This window comes from Ambystoma mexicanum, chromosome 4p (genome assembly GCF_040938575.1).
Source record: "Ambystoma mexicanum isolate Mex_15411 chromosome 4p, UKY_AmexF1_1, whole genome shotgun sequence".
NCBI classification, from domain to species: Eukaryota; Metazoa; Chordata; class Amphibia; order Caudata; family Ambystomatidae; genus Ambystoma; species Ambystoma mexicanum.
Genome location: NC_090927.1, coordinates 102,181,003 through 102,204,647, shown reverse-complemented (window position 1 = coordinate 102,204,647; position 23,645 = coordinate 102,181,003). Strand labels below are relative to the sequence as shown.

General features: G+C 47.3%; 1 protein-coding gene across 5 annotated transcripts in view; it reads right to left on the bottom strand.

Annotated features, from left to right (window-relative positions):
* LOC138453032 (E3 ubiquitin-protein ligase RNF19A-like) overlaps window positions 1-23,645 on the bottom strand; it is a 342,960-nt gene that overhangs the window by 11,304 nt on the left and 308,011 nt on the right. For all 5 annotated transcript variants that reach the window (XM_069605457.1, XM_069605456.1, XM_069605455.1 and 2 more), the window contains one exon: window positions 8,796-8,910. In XM_069605457.1, coding sequence (XP_069461558.1) covers window positions 8,796-8,910 — 115 coding nt within the window. The remainder of the gene's footprint in view (window positions 1-8,795; window positions 8,911-23,645) is intronic.

Here is a 23,645-nt window from a genome sequence, read left to right as displayed (position 1 = left end):
GTCTCTCCAGCTCCTTTCAACACTCTCCAGCCCTTTCCAAATGCAAGCCTCCTGCTCCCCACACCCAGCAACTGAGGCTCAGTGCTTTTTTACAGTTGTCCCTCCTCCCCCTGGCCTGGACTTTCAGTGAGGATCTGCACCTGTGACTGGTACTTACAGTCAGGCTGGGATAAGTTGTTGTCTTTAAGTGCACCTTGGGCTGCTTTGCGCTTATTGGGTAGGAGCAAGTCGATAACGGGCCTGTCCACCATCTTCCATGCCAATCACCGCTCTGTGACCCCCCCCCCCCACCCTTTTCTGCTTGCAGTGTGCTGAGCTCTCAGGTTTTCACGACGTGTGAATTTAATATTGAAACCATAGTGGATACGCTTTGGTTTACTGTGGGTGCTTGCAAAGAATGCAACATTGTTTTGCTTGGAGACAAGGCCTCGCTGACCTTTTTTCCCCCCCTGAAACAATCTCCAGTTGAAAAGCAGTGATCTTGCAACATTTCATTCATGGGACTTACCTGATATTAGAAAGTTTTGCCAATGTTGCAATGAAACCTACCAGTGCCTAGTACATACAAATGCTTTCCCTTGAAGGGGTTTGTTTAAAGAGAGCTGGAGTCGCTTTCATTTTGGGGTGGGGTGCCTTATTATAGTGCAGGGTGTCACCGCCGTGAACAAAGTTTCACCAACTGTAACACAACTTGTGTTATCTATGTGGTGTGGGGGCCCTGTAGAAAGATCTACATTGGGAAGACGGAATGTAATGTCCAAGTTCGTATTGGTGAGCATAAGAGCTGCATCAGGAACAGTACACTTACTGCCCCCTGGTGGGGCATTGCGTCTTGGCTGGGCATAGCTATGGAGAACTCAAATGCTCAGTGCTGAGAAAAATGCATGTAGGAAATGACAAGAAGTCAGAAAAAAAGGCTCACAAGAGAGGAAATGCACCTTATATTTTTGACTAACAGCCATCAAAATCATGTGGAGTCCAACAACATCTTACATGGAGGCCAATCCGGTTTCAGGCCTGCCCATAGCACTGAAACGACCTTATTAGATTTGCAAACTCATATGCATGGGATCACAGAGAGGGACAAATCAGGTTTGTTCATCCTCTTGGATCTCTCAGTAGTGTTTAATTTGCTTGACCACCACCTCCTCCTACAAACACTTGAAACCAGAGGAATTTGCTCTAGTGGAGCCATTGAATGGTTCTCATCTTTTTTGACCAACCATTTATCCAGAATACACTGGGGAGACTCTCTCTCTCCTCCTACTACCATCCCTTGCGGCGTGCCTCAGGGAGCCAGCCTTTCGCCCGTGCTGTTTAATATGTATATCCAGCCACTCTGTGTCTTATTAGAGAGCCTGGGTATCTATTTCACTTACTAGGCAGATGATACTCAACTGGTCATGGAACTTAGTGGGAACCATTCAGAAGACTCATCCACCCTTCTATCGGTCTACAACCTGGTCGAATCCTGGATGGTTGAGAACTGGATGTGTATAAACGGAGGGGAAACAGATTTTCTCATCTTCGGCTCCGCACAAGCCAGGAGCAAGCTTAGCACGCATTATGATGCCTTCACCATAAACAAATCCCTGATACCCGCCCAGTCACTCTTGAAGCCTCCTTAAATGCAGACGAACATGTCAAAATGATCAGCAGAAACTGTAACCACTACCTTCATCTCATTAGGAACATTCAACACTTCCTATCAGAGGCGAATGTGGCTATTATGGTCCGCGCAGTCGTTCTACCAAGGCTGGATTACTGGAATGCGCTACTCCTCTGCGCCAGCACTATCCGTATAAAGAGATGTCAGTGGATACAAAATGATGCTGTATGAATCATTAAAAGGATTCCGTGGAAGGAGCATATCTCTAAACACAGGAAAGACCTGCACTGGATGTTCATACAGAACCGCATTAACTTAAGATCATGCACCATTGTTCACCGCTGCATGCATGGCAATGCTCCCTCCTACCTTAAAACAGCAGTAACTCACTACTCTCCAGGTAGATGACTGCGCTCAGCGGACCAGGCCCTGGTCGCCTGCCCCGCGTTTAAACGTAGAAGGGGGATGGGGTATGGGGCAAAACGTTCCCATTCCGCACTGCCCAGTTGTGGAACTCCCTGCCTGGGAACTTAAGACAAGAAATTAACCTCTTACGTTTCAGGAAAATGTTGAAAACTACACTTTTTAACTAAATCAATTCCTCTCTCTTTATCCGATTTCACGTTTGTCTCATCTTTTCTTCTGGTTTCCTCTCATGTTTTTAGTTGTTTGTCTTGTGTCTATGGGCCTCATTACACGGTAGGCGGTAAACCATGGTGCTATTAGCACCATGGTTGCCGCCGGTACCATACCGGTACCACCATGGAGGAAAGGGGAATTACCACCCCATTCCAAGGTTGGCGGGGCGGTAATTCCCCCTTCCTCCATGGCCCTTCCCTATTCCCATTTTTGCCCCATAGGGCTCAATGGGAATGGAGAAGGAGATAATTACGGCACCGCAAATTGCGGTACCGTAATTAGCACCAATGTCCCCTTGCGGGTCCCAACTTTAACGGCTGGTCTGCACCAGCCGTTAAGGTCGGGTCCCGCAAAGGGACCTCGTAGTAAGGTGGTCAGGGTTTACCGGTACCAGTGCCCTTACCGGTACCGGTAAACCCTTACCACCTACCGTGTAATGAGGCCCTATGTCTGCTCCGATGTGGGCTGCCGGTGCATTATAAATTAATAAATAAATAAACAAATAGGAATTAATGAAAACTTTGATTGGCACAGTAGTGTCTAAGGAGAGATTCAGAAACACAGACTAAGGGGGTCATTAAGAGTTTGGAGGCCGCCATGGTGCTAACAGCACCATGGCGGCCTCCAAACCTGTGTCCGGGTCCCTGGTGTCGGAATGGGGACTTAGCGGGACATTACGACCCTTGAGGACCCGGTAAATCCCCATTTCGAAAACCATTCCCCATTCCCATTCGAGCCCCCATAGGGCTTAATGGGAATGGGGAAGGAGCTAATAACGGGCCCGCTAATAACGGGCCCGCAAATAGCGGGCCCATTCTTAGCTCCATGGTCCCTTAATGGGTCCCGCTAAGGGCGGCTGGTAAGACCAGCCGGCCCTAGTGGGACCCGCTAGGGACCTCGGAATGCAGCAGTAGGGGGTTAACGGCACCGGCATCCTTACCGGTGCCATTAACCCCCTATCGCTGTACTCGTAATAACCCCCTAAGTGTTAAATGCCCCTGATTTAACATGTGTAACGAGAGGAGTTGATGATCTGATATAGATGCTCTGTATCCATTTTGGGTATCAATTACAAGTAAGCTTTTGTTATTTTATTGAAAAATCAAGTGTTTGCCTCTTTTGCATCAACATTTGTTTTATATATATCATGTGTAGCCTGTATTTCTTCTAAGCACCCAGTACAGAGCTATGTGCATGTTTTGACTTCCCAAGATGGCTGCCAAATTGTGCATTGTGAACAGACGGGAGACAAAACAGATGCCTCGTGTGTTACCTTGAATATATAGATGGACACATTTCGATGCGATAGTTGAGAGACTGGAACGCAGGGTGCTGTGACCGTGGAGATTCGAACAAGATTAGGGAGGCTGCTCAGGTAGGTCCCTCCCAAATTCTCATATAAATTAGTGAATTCTAATATCATAGTCTCGTTTTGATGAAAAACGTAGTCGGTATTACCAAAACGTTGCACGCTTCATGTCTCTACAGGGCTCGGCTTGAATCGAGTGCCTGCAACGTGTGCATACTGTTCACAAGGCCAGAATTAATGACACTTCGAGATCGTATCGTGTGAGGAACCACACACCGATTGACAATCACAAACACACTGTAAAGTGCCCTTTACCACCGAAATAAAATACCACCAACCACGCTCAATTCTTCACACACCTCCCAAAGCGCCTTCTCACCTTGTTGTAGCTCCACCTTTTTGGGCCACTCCTTGTGCCTTGACATTCATGAGAGCCCTTTCCTTACTCATGCCTTCTATCCACTCCTCCTTACTCACAATCCCTTCGTGATTCACAAAAACCATTTCAGATACCTCATCATTGTTGACCCCTTGTCTACACTATTTATTGCTCTCAGCCAACCTAGACAAACAATCGGCCAACACATTGGGCCTCATTACAACCTTCGCGGAACGGGTTAACGGGCTCCGCTAATGAAGGCGGACCCGTTAAACCTGTTCCGTGAAATTACTAGGTCCCCTCGCGGGACCCGGTAAGGACGCCTGGTAAAACCAGGCGTCATTACCGGGTCCCGCGAGGGGAAGAGGGAGCTAACAACGGGCCGGTCGTAATCGGCCCGTTGTTAGCTCCCCCTCCCATTCCCATTGAGCCCTATGGGGGCTCAGATGGGAATGGCGAAGGTCCGGCCCGGGTTCCCAGAGGGAGGAATTACTGGGCCCTCCGAACTCGGAATTGCCCGGTAATTCCCCATTCTGGGAACCCGGTAAAGGAGCCCGGTTTGGCGGAAGCCATGGCGCTCATAGCTCCATGGCTATCGCCAAACTCGTAATGAGGCCCATTATCTTTACCTGGTATTACCTGCATTTCAAATCTGTGGCTTTGTAATCTTGCGACCCAACTCGCCACCTGCCAAGACACTTCATCCAACCCCTTACACTCAAATATAACTTTGAGTGGCTTGTGATCCGTTCTCAATATGAAGTCAAGGGCCCAATGGCATGCCAGTGCCTCATTTTCTAGAACAGAATCATTCTTTTCTGGTCCGCTCAAACCTCTTGAGGCATGAGCAATTATCTCCTCCCCTTCCGAATTTTTCATCTGCGACAGTACAGCACCAATGCCATTGCCGCTGGCATCTACTGTTACAACACTCACACTATGGGTATCGAAATTGGCCAAAGGTCGTGCCAAATCAATTTCTTAGTAACGTCCTCATTTCAACGACTTTGTCAGCATAATTTGTTATACATTTCGGGTCAAATTCTATCATCCCAAGAAATGAACCTAGTTCCCCTTTTGATTTTGGACTTTCCACTTCTTTTATGGCACCCAACATACGACTTTTTGGTTTCACATCATGTATTGACACCTCATGACCCAGATATTCAACTTTATTCACTTTAAATGTACACTACCCTATCTATGGCCACTATGGGGTTTAACCACCGCCCTTATGATTTAGTGGGGCTACTTTCTGTCAGGAGAGCCACCCGCATTGCTGTTCTGCCTGTTTCCTTCCTGTGCTGTCTGTGAGGTCCCTGTGTCCATGCGGAATACCCAAGTGACAAGCCGCTGCCAATGCCTTTTGCTCAAACACCATGGAGTCAGCCAAATGCTGCGTCAGCTCAGAGGAACAAGAATCAGAAAATATGTTCCAGCATGACCAAAGTAATCAGGCCCTCAAACGTAGTTACTTTATGACCATCGTCTCCCTCCCACTGACACAGACAAGTTTTGAGCCTTGCTCATTTTTGTAAAATCTTTTCAATCAGAAAATGAAGGACCCACATCCTGGACCTCACAGGCAAACTCAAATACAGGAATCCATTGAGTGATGTCTTCCTTCACACCATAAGCCCCCAGCACATCCTTGAGGAACCTTGGCTGGAAAGCGGATCCTCAACCCGTACCAGTGTTCCCAGTGGAACCCCTATTACCAATTGCTTTAACCATATCAGCTTCAAGTCTCCTTAATTTGAACTGTTATTCTCTACCCGTTTCGGTCACTGCCAGTCCCTGGGCCTACACAAAGTTCTCTCCCCGTCTCATAATCAACCGTACAAGCATCTACTTGGGTGAACTTGAGTCTCATCTCAAGCTTTTGTAGTTCCAGCTTTTCCTCTCCCCACACTCAAGAGGTAGAGATGGGAATGCTGGGGGAAGGAGCAGCCATAATTCAGGGGTCTTAAGAGCCACTAGTACGGGGCCCTGCATCAGCGTCACTCTCGCCATCAAAGGAGGAGCCACATTCCACACTGCAGTAATGACTGGATGAGATCAGGTACGTTTCCTGAGAAATCTAATCCTGTAGCAATTCAAAGTTATTTCAACTGATCAAATGTGTTCTTAAGATTTGCACATTCACATGGCTACAGGCTGTTACATATATAGGATCTCAACATTTAGTGCAATGTATTATGATCTATAAGATGACCACTCTGCGATGCCTTATTGAGTCCGACGCACCTGTATACCACTGCTGGCTACCAATTGTTAAAGTGGATTTTCAGAACCACCACTGTGGTGAGGGTTTTCACACATGTTCTTACCAAACTCTCCCTGGGTAGCGTAGGCTGAGCAATAAGGCAGATTCCGTTACAAATAATAACGCTTACAGATAGCCAAGGAAAAGAGGACCTCACATTTGTGTATACATACTCTATTTAATATGCCAAAACACATGCAGGTAAAACATAAGAATACTATACACTACACTTAAATACGCACATATATGCACATTAGGTATTTCCGAAGGGCCACTACCTAACACTTCAAACTAATAACAGTTATCGGTGAAGCAGAGCAATAGTAAAATGGAAAGTGGGGAGGAAAAGGGGTTAAACAGTATAAAACAACCTTTCTTATAAATATAAGTCAGTTATCTTTAACCTAACCAGTCCTTCCGTAAGCAGGTAATCAAGGAGCTACAAAACACCAATTGGGAAAGAGCCATTGTGATATAGAGAGCCTATTGACCTCATTACGGGTTTGCTGGTGACAACCTGGCGGCTCACCGGCAAACTCACCTTACCGTTTCCGACACCCGATATCGCGGTGATACCGGGATATTATGGGTTCCAGCAGAAAGTTACATTTCCATTCCAATGGAGTCCAAGCACCGGCACTGTTAACGGTGCTTCAGTGTCAGGCCTGCCGGTAGTTTACTGCCCCTACCGGCAGACTCGGAGTAAGCCGGTCCAGGAACTGTGCCGGAGCCAGTAGTACCGCCTCTTTTACCTGCATTTTTCCCCAGACCAGCTTACTCGTAAGGACCCCCTATGTCTTAGAGCAGGGTCTGCAACCTTTGGATCTCCAGATGTTTTGGACTACTACTCCCATCAGCCCTAGCCAGAGTAGTCAATGATGTGGGATCATGAGAGTTGTAGTCCAAAAGATCTGGAGAGCCATATATTGCAGACCCTTGTTTTAGAGGTTATTAAATGCTGGATTTTCGGAATGCCTGTAAAAGGCCAAAGGGGTTGCGTTGGACCAGCAGCAGATGCAATCCACATGAAATCTCATGCTGTGGCCTGGATGGCGAGCACCTGCCTTCTACAATCTATGCGGCATGATGGACCGTCTGAATAGCTTTTGAACGCTCCCCTTCAGTACCACGACAATGAAGGCCTTTTGCCACATCTGGACAATGAGGTGAGCACCAAAATGTACGAGCTGAGCTTCTTCACTGCCCAGATGAGTGTAAGCAGCAGGGGCGTTGCTAGGGGGGGGCTCAGGGGGCTATAGCCCCTGATCTTTTGGTTGTAGCCCCGGATAGAATCTAAGGAGCTACAGCCAAAAGGCCAGAAAGCCCCAAGTCCCTACAGCTCCGACATCAGCTTAGCCACGGGTCTTTTCCAGACCTAGCAACTCCCCTGGTAAGCAGTCTTGTTTATGTTGGCTTGGCTTGGTGTGTCGGCGCCTTATAATAAATAAATAAATAAATAAACATTCAGGCCCAATTTTACTCCAATTCCAATGCCAGATAAATGACCATCGCCTAATGAGAGTTGCTAGTTTGCCCTCCCCGACTCATCAACTTTAGGGAACCTTAAGCCAGTGCTATACACATCTGTGTGAATGGCAATTTCTCTTCTGAAATCAGAGGTATGCAGTGCATAGGGAAGACCCTATGTACAGCATGGATAGCCCCTTCACAATCTCTTGTCTAGTTGACAAACTTAGATAGATTTCTGTTGGAGAGTGTTGTGAGTAAAGATGGCCAATCTTTGCCATTTCTGACCAACACGTAGCACCGGCGAGCACCCCAGAAAGGCCAGGCTCGTCTATGTGTCCTTGGTATCTCTAACATATACATGGCATGTGTTCTGGCCAGGATAGGTATGATCGGATTGTGTCCACCTTCTGGGCATGGTAGGTCTACATGGAGTTTCCAGCACAGCAACATGGTACGCACTGGTGTTTATGGGCTGGTTAGTTTTCTGAAACGCCTGATGGACTCCCCTCCACCGCGTCTTTCAGGATGGACCTGAACATAGCTAGATTGTTTACATAGTCCACTCGACACTATCAGGGGTCAAGTCCTAAAAAAAGGGGGGAACATACCAATTGAATGTGGTGTCACCAGAAATTAGCATACCAAGGTTCCCTCTGAAGAAAGTGGGGGGACTTCTGAATTAAAGTGTGTGGCACTCTGTCCACCTGCGTGTACGCTCGACTTGAGCCCTGCATACTATTCCGCATCAGCCGCCGTCCTCCAATGGCAATCCCGGCTCCCTGTAGGGGTATTCTTGTGCCCCCTGCTGGTTGTGCGGTAGATACTGCTTAAACTTACCCTGCCCTAGAGATGCCCTGGCATGTGCCAGGCTGTCCAATGGAATGCATTCACCCCAAGACTGTCTAAACCAAGGAAGTCCCTGGCAAGTGGATTTCCTTCATGCCATCATACGCCCATGCACCCTGGTACCACCTGAACTGTTGCAAAAGGTCATGCAAGGCCAAGGTTATACAAAATACAAGGATTAAGAGCACCTGAACACTCCTCCTCTCCACCACTCCCACAGGAATTTCAAGAATATTTCGTGCATGTGTACTGAAGGTGTCCAAGGCGCTTGGCTTACCCACTGTCACTGCAGCAATCACCGGCGAGATGAAGACGGACAGGAGCACACCGCTGGCCACGGACAGGCACTGTTTGCACCCGGACAGGTTCCCTTTCCTGCTTCTGCTGAACACCTGCAGGGAGGGGTAAAAACAGTTACACACCGGTTACAATGTTCCCAAAGGAGACCGAGAGGCACTAGTTTCATAGTGACAATATGCCAAGACTGGCAGGGGCAATCGACAGCCAATCAGTTAGTCTCTAAACACGCAGGCATTGTATCATGTACTCAGGGCTCGGACTGGCCGGCAGTAAGCCCTGCACTATTCCTATGGCACGCTTTGCCACGCTCTGCGCAAGCAGACACATATAGAGACAGGAAGGAGTGCTTTGCCGAGGACTTCCTGCAATGTGAAATTGTGTATTTCGCAACTTCTTGTGAGTGTGACAAGTTGTCTCTTCTTGTATGACCCCCCTTCGATTATATTACCGTTGGAAAGTAAAGACAGCCGACGTTACAGAAGAATTTCAAATACTATGATTGCATTTTATTGGCAGTATTGGTAACGCGAGTTGGGCACTCCACATACCTTCTGTTCCCCTTTACTCTAATGGTCCAGCCCAGTTTTCTTAAGATCGCCCATTAAATGGGTTAGGACATATGTGTTTAACAAATCCTGTTGTATACTTGTCAAAATTGTTTTTTTTACAATTAAATCAAGTTCAATAAAAAATAAAAAATAAATAAGATTGCCCTTTTTCTCTGTAAGTCCTTGTCCAGTTGCGGTCCCTGCTTCCAAGTTTATTGGAAAATCTGCTTTTGCAAAGTGCAGGCGGTTGAAATATATATCACTAGGAGAGATGGGACCTTCTCCTCTGGGAATAACTCGATCCTTTACATCTTCTGATTTCTCCTGCACCGTGACATTTTAAATCCTTACCTGGGTTGGTTCCCCCACAGCGGCGCCAGAGTTTGACTGCACAGCACCTATCATTTTTCAGTTTTACAGCCGGTGAGAAACGAAATGCAAAAGTCAAGCGGGAGGGGGTGGCTTGTTACTAAACACGCTGTTGCAACACTCATTCGAGATGCTCGCAATCAGACGTGGACCAAAAATGTCTTTGGCTCACCCTTAGGTAGCGGAGGACGAACTCAACGCTAAGGCACACAAAGAACAAGGTCTAAATGAGAAATTGTTTAAAAATAGGGCTGCGCTATTGACTACAAGGCACACATTCGATTTGGGTGCCAATGAGCGCAATGTGCATAATAATTTACCAATGACAATGTCTGCAGAGATGTCAAACAGTTTTCTTTGAGGTTGGTGAATAATATTAGTTGGAGCGCTCTATCCCCTTCTTAGTTTGTAGTGGCTTATTCCATTTCTGACTAATCCAAGCTACGTGGCGGTCTGTGGCTGCAGGGCTACATAGAGACCGGTATCCACCGACCGGTCTGTAGGTTTAGGTAAGCAGTTGGGTTTCTATGTTAGCCTGTAGGCATTAATCTATACACACGATGTACTAAACCACTGTACTAGTGCCATGAAAAAGCCTAAGGAAGGGCGAAACACATGCACGTGCCTCCTAGCGGAGTTACGTTGGCACAGAATTGTTATAAATTAAGTATATGAACAGCACAAAATTGTTATAAATGACGTATATGAATACACTGAAACCAGTGAATTAAAACCAATGAGTTTATTCACTAATAAGTGTGCATTTGAAAATTATTGAAGAAACGAATTATGCAAAAGCTGTATACAATAATGCGCACAGGCTAACATAGAAATACAACTGCTTCTCGAAATGTCAAACAGGCCTCACCATCTCCCTGTGCGGGTCTAGAGAAGGCTAGACAATGGAAATTCGAGGCCCTTCTCTAGGCCCGTTGCCGGGTATAGGGAGAGCAAATCAGACACCCAAAAGTACTAAAATAACCCTTTAGTGCCATAACAAGAGTTATGCAAGCACCTTTTCCTATGCTGTACCTCGGTCCACAGAACCATTTGATTCCATGTCAGAACTCAAGGATGTATTTGTTCGCCAGCGTCTCATACTCCAACATAAGAAATCTCAAATTCTATTCAAGACACAGAGGTATTATCCCACTGTTTGGTAGCAGTGTATCTTCTTGTCTAGCATAATCTTATTGTTTTGTTTGTTTCTTTATTAATTTTGTATGGCGCGCCAAACCCAAGGGTAACAATTGGGGTATGGCTTAATCAGTCTTCTCTAATACTTTCTTTTGTCCACTCTTCTTTGACTCTTATGCGCTCCGAGGCCCATGGGTGTGTAGCGCTTAATCAAAATGTAAATGAATAAATACATGGTCATTTTTCATACAGTCTGATGTGTTTGGTGGTACGTCCTGAAGGGCCCTAGCGCTATAGAGTGGGATGGTTATTGTCTGTTTGTCTTGCAGTCCTTAGAATATGACTTCCTGTTTGTGGTGCCAGTTTAAATCCCAGTAATATAACATAATATCTGTAGGAAATGAGAGCAAGCCGGCTTAAACGAGGAACAGCATTTCCAGAAGATGGCCACTGCAGACATTTTGATTGTGTTGGAGGCTTTCTTCGCAACGTCGCACATTAAAGCAAGACAAAATTCAAAAGTGCTAGTCAAGAGTGTTGGCCCGGGCTAGGCTTGGATTTGCGGTGCACCTCGATGCGACACACCTTTCATTCGTCATATCCGTTTCCATGGGATAGGGAGGTTTTGCCGCAGCTGATTTAGTCGAATTCGATTTCATTGAGTTTATTTTAGCGAATGTTGCCGCAAATATAGGTGGGGGGTGGGTTTAGGTGAATAATGTAGTGGGTTTTTGGGGGTGACTGCGGGGGTCTCCCCCCTCATACAGGTTTGCAGAAAAATCTACCACAAAAAAATATTTCGATGAAATCGAATTCGATAAAGTCTTTTTGACAAAATTACATAAAACGTGTTTCCATGACACAGTTATGGAAATTGATTACCAATAATAAAAACTTAATATAACCTTTGTATCTCAACCCTGTACAATTTCTTAAAATGTATTTTTTTTTTTTATTCAATTTTTATTGATTTTTGGAAAACAACAGCATAGGTACGCAAATTACAAGATTTGGGCAATTGCCCTCAACAAATCAAACTATAAGCCATTATTCCCTGCGTTTGTTCCCCCCGCCCACTCCCACCCACCCCACACAGTATCTCGAGCGCTGCTGTCTACTTATAGAAATGATGCGGCATAGGGCAGCGTCAATCCGGGTTTTCTCCGCCAGTGGTCGACCGGCTTTCCAGGTTCCAAGGCCATTCGTTCCATGTCGGGGCTTGTTTTTGGGCCGGGCCAAGGACGCTTGAGGGTCTCAGGACGTGGCCTATGTATTGCCAAACACCCCTTGAAATTGCAGCCAGTCTGTCTCTATTTGGTACTTGAACCATGTAAAGCCGCAGCGAGTCTTTCCATTAGGAATATGTCTTTGGCAATCATCACCCATTCTTTCTTCGAGGGGAGGGCGGGCCTCTTCCACGTTCTAGTGCGGGCCGCTCTGGCTGCCAACAGTAGGGAGAGCGGGAGGTCCGGTAATTTTTCCCAGTGGTCAAACTTATGCTGCAGGCCAAACAGTATCAATATCGGGTCCAGTGGGAGCACACCTTCTCCCGCCTCTTTCAGCCAGCTAAGGACTTCGGCCCAGTAAGTTTGGACCTTCCCGCATGTCCACCACATGTGCCAATAGTTTGCCCTTTCACCACACCCGTGCCAGCAAAGGGGGATTACGTCTGGGAACATCCTAGAAAGTGTGATCGGGTCATACTGCCATCTGTGCAGGAGTTTGACAGCATGGGTTTTGTATTGGCAGGAGATCGCGGTCTTAAATTATCTACTACAGAGTCGCCCCCAGAGACCGTCTCCGATCCTACAACCCAAGTCTCTTTCCCATTTCCCCTGAGGCTTTTGGTGGTTCCCTCCCGGTGGGTTAAAAAGGCAGAGTAAAGGAGTGAGATGAGGCTTCTCATTTCTACATGGGTATCTAAGATTTTTTCAACTGGGGTGAGTTTTCTTTGTAATTTGGGCTTTAGTTTTGGTTTCATTAGGATTCCCTTGAGTCTCAGGTAGAGGAGTGGGGAGAGCCTACCTATTCCCAAGGATTCTTCTAGCTCCTGGATGCTTATAAACGACTCCTCCCTGACCAACTGACCAACTCTGCATAGGCCCGCGTCAAACCAGGGCTGATAGTGTTCATGGCCTGGGATTTCCTCTAAAACTGGTGTGGACCAGATGTGACTCATGGGGGAGGGCCAAGTGGTCACCTTCTCACCGTGTCCCTTACCCTCCAACGACTTCCACATTGTTACTAGTATTGGGTGATCCCTGATTCTCCTTGGCAGCTTTTTCATCGGGACCCATAACCACTCACCCACTGCGACCGGGCTCAGGAGGGAGTTTTCGAGAAAGACCCATTGTTTGTTGGGGTCCTCTCTGAGGTGGGGGGCCAGGGTTCTGAGCTGGGCTGCTCTGTGGTAAGTTCGTAAGTCTTTGAGGCCGACCCCCCCCCCTCTATCCTTGGGGAGGGTGATGGTGTTTCGTAACCTATTCTGGGTCTCTGGCCTTGCCATATGAATCTCGTTATACGTTTTTTGGCTTCTTTACGAAGTGCGTCCGGGGCTTCCAAAGGGAGCATCTGGAAAACGTACAGGACCCTGGGGAGAAGGTTCATCTTTACAGCGTTTATCCTTCCCATCCACGAGATTTGCCCCTTACCCCATGTCTCCATATCTTTAAATAAGTTGTCAAACAGCGGGGGGTAACTTGCCTGGCTCAGATCTTCGTGGGGGCGGACGATGTTGATCCCCAGGCATTTAATCCCTTCGGTGCGAATTTGGAACCCCAGGGTGGACAGCTCCGTGAGGTCCCTGTCTGCGTCTGGGGCAAAGGGGAAGATCATTGACTTCCCTATGTTCATCCTGAAGCCTGAGAATTGGCCGAACCGTTCAATAACCCGAACGGCCGCCGGGACCGAGCTAGTAGGTTCCCTCAGGTGGAGCAGTATGTCATCTGCATAGAGGCCGAGCTTGAAGGTCCGACCTCCAACAGCAATACCGCGGACCATCGGGGCACATCTGATGTACTCAGCGAGTATTTCCATGGTCATGGCGAACAGGATTGGGGAGAGGGGGCAGCCCTGCCTCGTCCCCCTATGAAGGCTGAATGTTCGTGAAAGGCGACCATTCACCGTGACTCTAGCCGAGGAGTCTGTGTATAAGGCCTTAATGGCTCGCTTGATTCCCTCGCCAAAGCCCAGTTTGACAAGGACTCCATGTAGAAACTCCCAGTCCACCCTGTCGAATGCCTTTTCGGCGTCGATGGCCACCAAGACAGGGTTGTCTCCCTTCGGGGCTACTTCCCTCATCAGATGCAGGGTCTTTCGGAGGGTGTCCGCCCCCTGTCTCCCCTGTATGAAGCCCACCTGGTCGGAGTAGATGAGTACCGGCATATGGCTGTCTAGTCTCGTGGCTATGATCCTGGTGAACAGTTTAGCGTCCACATTCAGGAGGGAGATTGGTCTATATGACCGGCAGTCTGTTGGATCTTTGCCCTCCTTCGGGATCACTGTTATTAGTGCTTTGCCAAAAGACGGAGGTGGCCTCCCGGTCCTCATGATATTTGTGAATAGGCCCACCAGAAACCCCGCTAGTAGGCCTCCAAAGGCCTTATAGAAGCCTGCGGTAAATCCGTCCACTCCGGGGGCCCTGCCCAGCTTAAGACCCGATATTGCCTTGAGTACCTCCTCGCTCGTTATTGGGGCGTCTAAAGCTGATGCCTCTGGGGGGTCCATCACAGGTAATGTTACTCCTCCGAGGTATGCTCCCAGTGCCTCCGCCTCCACTTCTCCTTCCCTCCCGTAGAGAGTCTCATAGAACCCCGCAAATTCCTCCACTATTCCCTCGGGATCCATTTTTGTCCCCTCATCCCTGCATGAGATCCTCGACACCCATCTATCTCTCCGTTGGCCCCGGAGTTTGGCCGCCAGCATGGTGTCGGCCTTATCCCCTTTCTCATAATACCTTTGGCGCAGGTGATGGAGGCCCGCTACAATTTTCCCCATCTCCAATGCTCTCAGCTCTTGCCTTTTCTCTCTTGCATCCCCCAAGTCCCTTTCCCTCTCCTCATCCCTCTTCCCTTCAGATCCCTCCAATGCTATTATCTCCGCCCGTAGCCTATGAGCCAGGAGAGTCCTGGTCCTTTTTTTGGAAGCCCCCTCTCTAATCAGAACACCCCTCCAGGTCACCTTTGCTGCCTCCCAGACTGTCTCAATGTTGACTTCACCAGTGTTATTGAGTTCAAAATAGTCATTGATCGCCTTCTCCATCTCCATCTCCTCCTTAAAAACCACATCCCTTAGCAGGAAGTCATTGCATTTCCACAGGGATTCTCTGGGCTTCAGACCCAATACACTAATATCTGCCCAGACCATATCGTGGTCCAACCAGCTAACCGGGCGGATGATGCAGGACTCCACTCGGCTCATGTTCTGGTGCCCCATGAAAAGATAATCTATTCTCGTTCTGGTGCCATGGACCGTTGAGTAGAAGGTGTATCCCTTACCCTCCGGATGCAATTCCCTCCATGTGTCCACGAGCCCATAGCCCCACATTAGCTCCCGGAATTTCCCCTGGGGTCTGCCCCCTCGGCTGCCTAACGGGATGGCCCCTCCACTATTATCTAGTTCCCGATTTGCCCACATGTTAAAGTCTCCACCCAGTATAAGGAGCCCCTCTGTCCTGGCCATTATCTCTCCCATCGCCTCTTTGAGAAATTCAACCTGGCCCACATTAGGACAATAGATCGCTGCTAGGGAGACCCTGGAGTTGTGCAAGTCACCTGATATAATCATGGCTCTACCGTCTTCCCTCCCCCACCTGGTTACCTCTGTGAGTCTCTGGTTTCTCTGCAGGATGATCCCGACTCCACTCCGTTTCGTGGGAGCGGATGCCCAGAAGGTCTGGCCCACGTGTGCTCCCGGGATGGCCCTCTCCTCTCCCGTGACCGTTCTAGTTTCCTGTACGAAGAGGATATCTATTTTAGCGTTCTTCATTTCCCTCCCCAAGAGGGAGCGCTTTGCTGGGGAGTTCAGACCCTTTACATTGAGTGAGCCAATTCTCAGTGACTCAGCCCGGCCCATATTCTCATTGTCCGCCATTGGGTCCTTGTCTTGTGTATACCTTCTTCCCGGATCTGTGCTTGCTGACACCTTCCAATGTGGTTTTGAGACTGTGTGGGGCCCCAAGATCCCCAACCCCAACTCCCTCCCTTCCCTCCTCCCCCCTCCTCCTCTTTATCATGACGCCTGCCAACGGGCAAGCCACCAGGGTGAATGCAAGTCCATCCACCGCAGCCCCTTGTTAAGCTCAGCGTCCCCAGCCGGGGCTGTTTGATTCAATCTCTCAGTCTCACAAATAGCGAGCCTCTGATTACTTAGTCCCCTTCGGCTTCCGTTGTGGGGGTGTTAAGTTTTTCGAATTTCCTTCGGCCCTTTATCTTCTTCTTTGTGGACCAGGGGCCCTCCGGTTCCCTCACAGCGCTCCGAGGCTCTTGCGCCTCCATCTTGTTTCCTTCCTCTGGGGTACCCCCTTGGAGTACCTGCAGCACTTGGGATGCCTCCTTGCCGCTGGTTACTCTATAGTCCACTCCTGAGTGTTCAAAAGACAAGGCGAATGGGAAGGACCACCTGTATCTTATGTCTTGGCTGGTGAGCCACTGGGTGAGTGGCCGGTACTCTCTTCTGCGGGTAAGAGTGAAAGCCGAGAGGTCCTGGTAAATCCTCACTGTGTCTCCTTCGAACAAGAAACTCTCCAGCCTTCTCGCTTTCTCGAGGACCTCCATTCTCTCTCTGTAGCGGAGGAAGCGCAGAACTATGGACCTTGGGCCGCCCCTCGCTCCACCTCCCCCTCGGTGGGCTCTTTCCAGCGGGACTTCCTTGCCCCCCTCGAGTGTGAAGAATTGGTTGATGAGGCCCTGAACCTTTCTCCCCACGTCTGCGGCAGTCTCACCTCTCTGTTGAGTCACACCCATAATGCCAAGGTTGTTTCGGCGTTCTCTGTTCTCTAGGTCGTCCATTTTCAGGGCTATATCCTAAAATGTAGTTTTAAGTTCATAACTGCAGTGTATATAAAATCCATCTAATATTACATCCTCAACCGAGCCTAAAGTCGACAAAAAGCCCCCTGTGCGTGTTTTTATGCCTTTGACAAATCGACACCCTATTGCAAATAATGCCCTGCGCATCATAGAGTAAGTATGGGTAGAATTCAAAGTCAGAAAACAGTAGCTACACCGTCATTCATAAAATGAGGCATGCCGGCTCATCTGATACTGCAAACCATGCACCAATATCAAAGTCTAATAATGTCATTGAGAATATCAGGTTTCAATGCAACATTTCATGCCAGGCTCCTCCCGCTTCTAAGTGCTATGATAATAGCTGCTATTTTCAGCCAATTTAATGGTACTCAATGTATCGACCTTGGAAGGAATAAGGTGCAGAGTAGCCCTGCTGGGTTTCACGCTTGCAAACAGCGAGCTTGCCTCAGGTCCAATGTGAGTGCTTAATGTGTGTGAGGCATGACCCCAGAGCCACTAAACCCCTTAGTGGTGTCCGGGTGCCATTGAGATGGTGACCCCCCACCCTTGGATGATCTCCCCCTAGGCTGATGGGCCTAGTTCTGTAAGCTGCTTTCAGTGAACCCCTTCCCCTGAAGAGACAGGTATCACTTACAAAGCCAATGCATGGGTGCAATCCTTTTGGGGCGATGCCACTGCCTCCTTTGTTATCAGTGGTGTACCCCAGGGTTCGGCTCCACCACTCCCAGATCTCAATGTTTGCCTACTAACTAGGGTTCTCACAGATGGAAAAGAACAGCGAAGAGAAGCCCAGGACCCGCATATCATCGATGTATAACTAATACAATCAGCAAATGCATGTTCAACATGACCTTCTGGGTCTATACCACCGGTGCTGCCTTTCAACATATGCATGTTGTTCTACGCATATAGCTTTCCTACCCCTCAAGCACTTATTACCGTAGCCAGTTTGTGATCAGCATCAATGCTCCCACCATGGGGCGAATTGCCCCACGTTACCCCCGCTTCCAGAAGCTGTCATCGGACTGTACTATTGTATAAGATGTCCTATCGGAATCCAGAATGATCCTCAAAGGCGCTGCTGATCATTACTCCCCGGTGGTACTTCCTTGCTAACAGGGAAGTTAGCAAAGGGGCAACACTCTGGTCTTGGAAGCAAGACTACAAAGGTTTGAATCCACGCTCAGAAACCGAACTCAGGTGTGGTATTATACGCGTTATAAAAAAACAACGCAATAAATAAAATAAAGTGCCTACAGTCCAAATACGACGACCACTCCAACACTTCATAAACACCTCCCGCCTTATCTACTGCCATCCCCTGGTGGTATCAGGCCTGCTCACTCATTTTGTACAGCTACTGGACTAAGACGTTGCGTCGCTCTCCATACATCTCTTCCTCTAACCGCCTAGCCTTGTACCTGTGACATATCTACTGCGATGACAATGTCATAACCGCCCTTTACATATCACTGCTAGAGGTGTGTAGCATACTTCTTGTAATATGACCCCCCTCGGTACATGCCCCTCCCACCCCCCATATCCTTTCCTACTCCTCTATGACCCTTACCCGTATATCTATACCTATCTATTTTATCCCCATGAATTAACCTACCACGACGTAGCCTACTGGATTGTAATTCTTGTCAATGAAACAAGGGTATACGATACAATATCATTGAAGCCCGTTTTATGCAGATTAGAGGTTCCTTGACTGGAGAGCCGAGGCCTTAGCGATTTAGCTAGTGCATGCTGGTGGACAGTACCCACCTTATCAGGGGTGTACTGAGTAATATGACTACTATGGGATGATATTATGCAATTATGGAAGAAATAGCTTCTTTCATTATCAAGGGTCTGAAGCCGGCAGCCCCTCAGATGTTGTAGACTGTTCCCATGATCCTGCACTGGCTAGGACGGATGGGATTTGCAGTCCAAAACATCTGGTTAGCCAAAGGTTGCAGACCCCAGTTCTAGATGCAGGATGTAGAGCTCCTTCAGACCGACATCTCTGGTCACCAGAATCACGTGATTCCTACGAGGGTGGTTTTCACATAAACAGTGGTGGAGCTGCAACTCCGATGACAGACTGCTCAGTCACCCCCGTGCCAATTTCCATCATTCTCACTTGTGCATGCAGAGAGTGGGTGGTGGGCTACGGTAGCTAACGCAGAATCCAAGAGCGCAGATAGACCTGAACATAGTGGTGAAAAGATATGCATCCTCCACAGATTCCCATGCACTCGTTTAGGCTTAATATTACAGGCGCTACTTAATGGAACATGGAACCAATAACAGAGTCTGAAAAGAACCACCCATTGGTGAAACCATTCCAGGCTTGACAGCAACCTGCCTTGAGAGGAACCGTTTTCACTAAAGTCAAGATCAAGGAATGAAAATAAAAACCAAATGGACGTTGGGTCTCGGGAGCAGGTGTATGCCTCACAGAGAAGTTGGCGCCCAACGCTGTGTCAATGTCGGAGCTGTGGGTAGAGAACCTGCTCTTGGTGTATTGTGGTTCCCCTCTGTAGATAGCAAGATATTTTAAGGTGAGTCGGGCTTGGACCGGGAATCTGTGCTGGCCTCTTGGGATGCGTACAAAGTAGGGTCTTAAATTGGGAGATGACCATAGCTACAGTATTTTGAGTCTGAATTTTCTTTATTCGACTTTTAGTCATACAGCAGCATTAATCAGTGAATAATTATTCCTACAAAAAAATAAAACAATTCACAAAGTCCAGAAAACGTCCAGCAGACATAAACAGCATGATAACAAGTTAAAAGTTTGCTTATAATACGTGGCAGCCTGCAATAGCTGTAGACAATTCTATAAATAATATTCTTATTAGAGGCTAGTTGTGACCTCACAACTGACCTGTAATAAGAACATTTACATCACAACCGCTCTGTAATCAGCTATTACGCTTCAGTTGTGATGTCACACTGTTGCTGCTTGAGCCAGCAGCAAGTATTCCAGCTGTCACTGAGGCACATTATTTATTTAGTAATTTTTTTAACAATTTTGATTATGTTTCAAAACAACTCCCCAAAAAGTGTACAATCCGCCAATACACGCTTATGATGTCCGAACAGGACCTAAGCAAAGGCAATGATGGGGAGGCGAGGGGAGGAAAGGGGAGAGAATGAGGGGAGAAGGTGAACCAAATAAATGCAGCACTTCACTGACGCCGTGAAAAGCTTATCAAATGCCTTGCTTGCAGAATTGTTTTCTGTATCACGTCCCTCCCTTTGCTCACGAAACTCCTCAGTGACTTGCAATATCCTTATAATGTACGGTAGTGGGTACGTTATCCCAAATATAGCGTGATCATAATAAAACTTCATTAGAAACAGAGAATAAATCCTGTGACAAAGAGCCAACATTTACCCTAAAGACTTCGATGATATGTCAAATTGCAAATACAAGTGTGACTTGGATGCTGTTCTTATTAACCAGGCGTGAGCACTAAGATGATTACCACGTTGTTTGCAGTCCCTCTACACAAAGACGCGGCCTCTGCAACCGTCTGATGATTATGCTAGCACAGGTATGGCTATAGGTATGGAATCCTAGATTTGGTGTAGTCCAGGCAAAGGAATTTAAAAAATGGGCTACCGTTTCCCTAGCGGATAGACATCTGTCAGAATGAGTTCTATTCCAATCTTTCAACAGGGTAGTAGGACAATGCGAGCCGCCGAGCTGAGGATGCACACAAAGTGGGTTTCAGTCTCAATTTGGGAGAGGGTCAGTTTGTTTCTCCTTGTGAGAGAGGGTATGCCCAGACGTGGGTCCCTTGCTCGCTGCGCCACAGGGAACCAGGCTGCACCTCACTGAGGAGGTCCAACAAGGCCGAAACATGTCTGGGGTTGCTTGGTTTTCTGTGCAGAGGGGACCTGGCCTAGCAGTTCAGGCTGGGCTGCTACCTTCGGTGGCGGCAGCTGCTGACTGATTTGCACATGGCTGGTCCCCTTTTGCAATGGCGCAGACGGGCTAAAAAACGGTGGTGTGGAAGGTTGCCCAGAGCAATTGCCAGTGGTTTAGATTAATTCGAAACCTTCCACCCATCACTTTGGTGGTCAGTCAATTTGGGAGAGGACCAGAGCTATAGTATTTAAAACATTTGAAACTTAAATTTCAATCTAGGATCAACTGATGTACCTGGCATTGAGCTGCAAGCAGGCATATCATTGCGGATTTGTATTTTCCTTGGCATATATTTATCACTGGATTAATCAACATATTACTATATAGACGATAAACTCATAAGGCAGCTTGGCTAGCCAGCACGTGCAAATTCTGCCAACATTACGATATGATATTTTATTTGTAACGCGCTCATACACACGTGTTTCAGAGCGCGACGAGGCAAGGGAGGGGAAACAAGGGAGGACAAAAACAACAATATTACTAGGCCCAGTGACAGTGAGAGCGCGTAAGTGCAGGGGACAAGAAAGGGGAAAAGTGCAAGGGAGAGGGCAGAAGTGGAAAGCGCTGAGCAAGGGATAAGAAGAACAATAACAATAACTGGTAGTGCAACCCGCAGGGTGGCAAGTGCGAGGTTTAAATCGTAAACAAGGGGTGTCTGATAAGTGCAGGTAAGGGGACTGTGGGTTTACAGATACAGACCCAAGTGCAAGGGTTGCCAGGAGGCAGTGCAGGTGTGTGGCTGGGTGGGCAGGGACCTGGGCCTGAAATCAGAGGGTAGCCAGGTGCACGGAGCCATAACAGACAGACCAGCAAGGGAGAGGAAGGGCGACGGCTGAAGCAAAGAGGAAGGTCTTGTGGTGGTTCCGGAACCGGAGATGGTTCTCCTCAAGTTTCAGAGTGGCAGGTAGGCTGTTCCAGAGGGAGGCCCCAGCCGAAGAAAGAGATCTACCCCCCAACGTGGTGGAGGCGAGCCACGAAAGAAGGGTGTCTGATTTGACATTTTACGTGATTGGGTTAAGACTTGGCAGGTTACTTCTCCTCTGCAGATGGAAGAAGACTGCTCCCTTTGACTGGCAGATAACTGGCTACAATGTGATGTTTCGGTGCATTTATGCATCATGAGCAGGCCTCCTGCTGAGCAGAACTGTTGGCTGACAACATAAAAAGGATTTTCTTTTATCATTTCAATTTCTGAGTGAGGAAAGTGGGAATCACACCCAGGCAAGTTCCATTAGCAGGAGCGGAGGTGTGAATTGGGCTTGAGACTTGGTGGTGACGCGGCATCGGCTGTGGACTGGGGACATTCTGCACAAAGGATATTTTCAGTGGGGACGGGCAGCTTTCCCTTCTGCACAGTGGGGTGCCCGCCCTTCATTTGGCCTTTGCTGGGCTCTTAGATTTTGTCACCCCCCTCATCCTCCTCCCAAGGTGGACGTGCCCTCCAAGGTCAGATTATTTTTCCCAACATCCTTTGCCTTTTCCTTTATCCGTGCAATTTGATCAAGCTTCAGTGGCACGACCTCCACATAAATACTGTACCCAATTAAATCATGAACAGGAAATGAAACGATGTTTTAATATATGTCGCAAAATTCCACAATGTGGCTAAAGCAGGAGGAACTCTTTATTTTCTTCTTTTTGCAGACCCCCTCTTTCCCAATCGAAGACACCTTCGGGACTATAAGCGAAGGCGGCAAAAATATAGACGTTTTGATTCTGCTCATGCTCCGGGATAGACTAGTGGCTGATCGCATATCTCCTCCTTGTAGGATAATAATAATAATAATTGGTTACTTATAACGCGCTTAATACCCAGAGGTTCCTAAGTGTGGACCCGGGGAATCGAACCTGTGTTGCTCTGCGTCATTGTGCTTCCACGGTGAGCGCGTCGCCCCTGAGCTACATGGCTCAGAAGAGATGCTTCTAAGTTGGCACTTGAGAAAAGAAAGGAGACGTCTAGTTTGTATCATGATATAGGGTCAGCATTCAAATAATTGTATGTATTCATTTCTTTAGACATTTACATAGCACACCTAACCCGGAGGCATCTAGGCGTATGGCTAACCCAAAGTTGTTGACTGGTTCTATGCCACTGAGTTTCTGTTTGTTCTGTAGCTATGTGCAGGATTTTCGTTTTTGTTTGTGTTATGTGTGTTTAATGTTTGTCATGTACTTGTTTTGGTTCTCCAGATTGTACTCAGCTGTAGCTTGGGAGTGTTGAAGTCTCACGTGACTGTGTTTTAGATGAGAGTGAGACTATTTATTATCAGTCTTGGTCTGGTTAATGGTATTATTATATTAATCACCATTATACTGATGTGTGGCACTTTGTTTAATTGTATTATTTTTATTATACTTTTTTATTTCTATTTTTTATTGTGTTTTTGTCTACAAAAGACACAAATACAAAGTAACTAAAAAGAAAAAAGAAGAAACAAATGATGAGATAAAAAAGAGTAAAAAGATACAATCTTATCAAACTTAAGAAAATTAAAAATAAAATGATTACCATTGGAAATTGAAAATATCACCATTATACTGGTTATAGCACTTGCTGTCCATAAAAGTTACAAATGAAAAAAAGAACATTAATATATCCTTTAAAGAAGAACATTTCAGTGAAGCAGATGTAATTAAAACTGTGTTTCAAAATGTCCCCATAAAGTATGAAGTACCTCTAAGATATGGGTTTTCATTAAGGTTCCCATTCAGGTGTCCTGGCGTTGTATCTGCAGCCACTGTGGTAGTCTTATGCATGAATGTGTTCATTCAAGGTCATTGACGCGGACTTAAAAGGCCAAGACAATCCTACA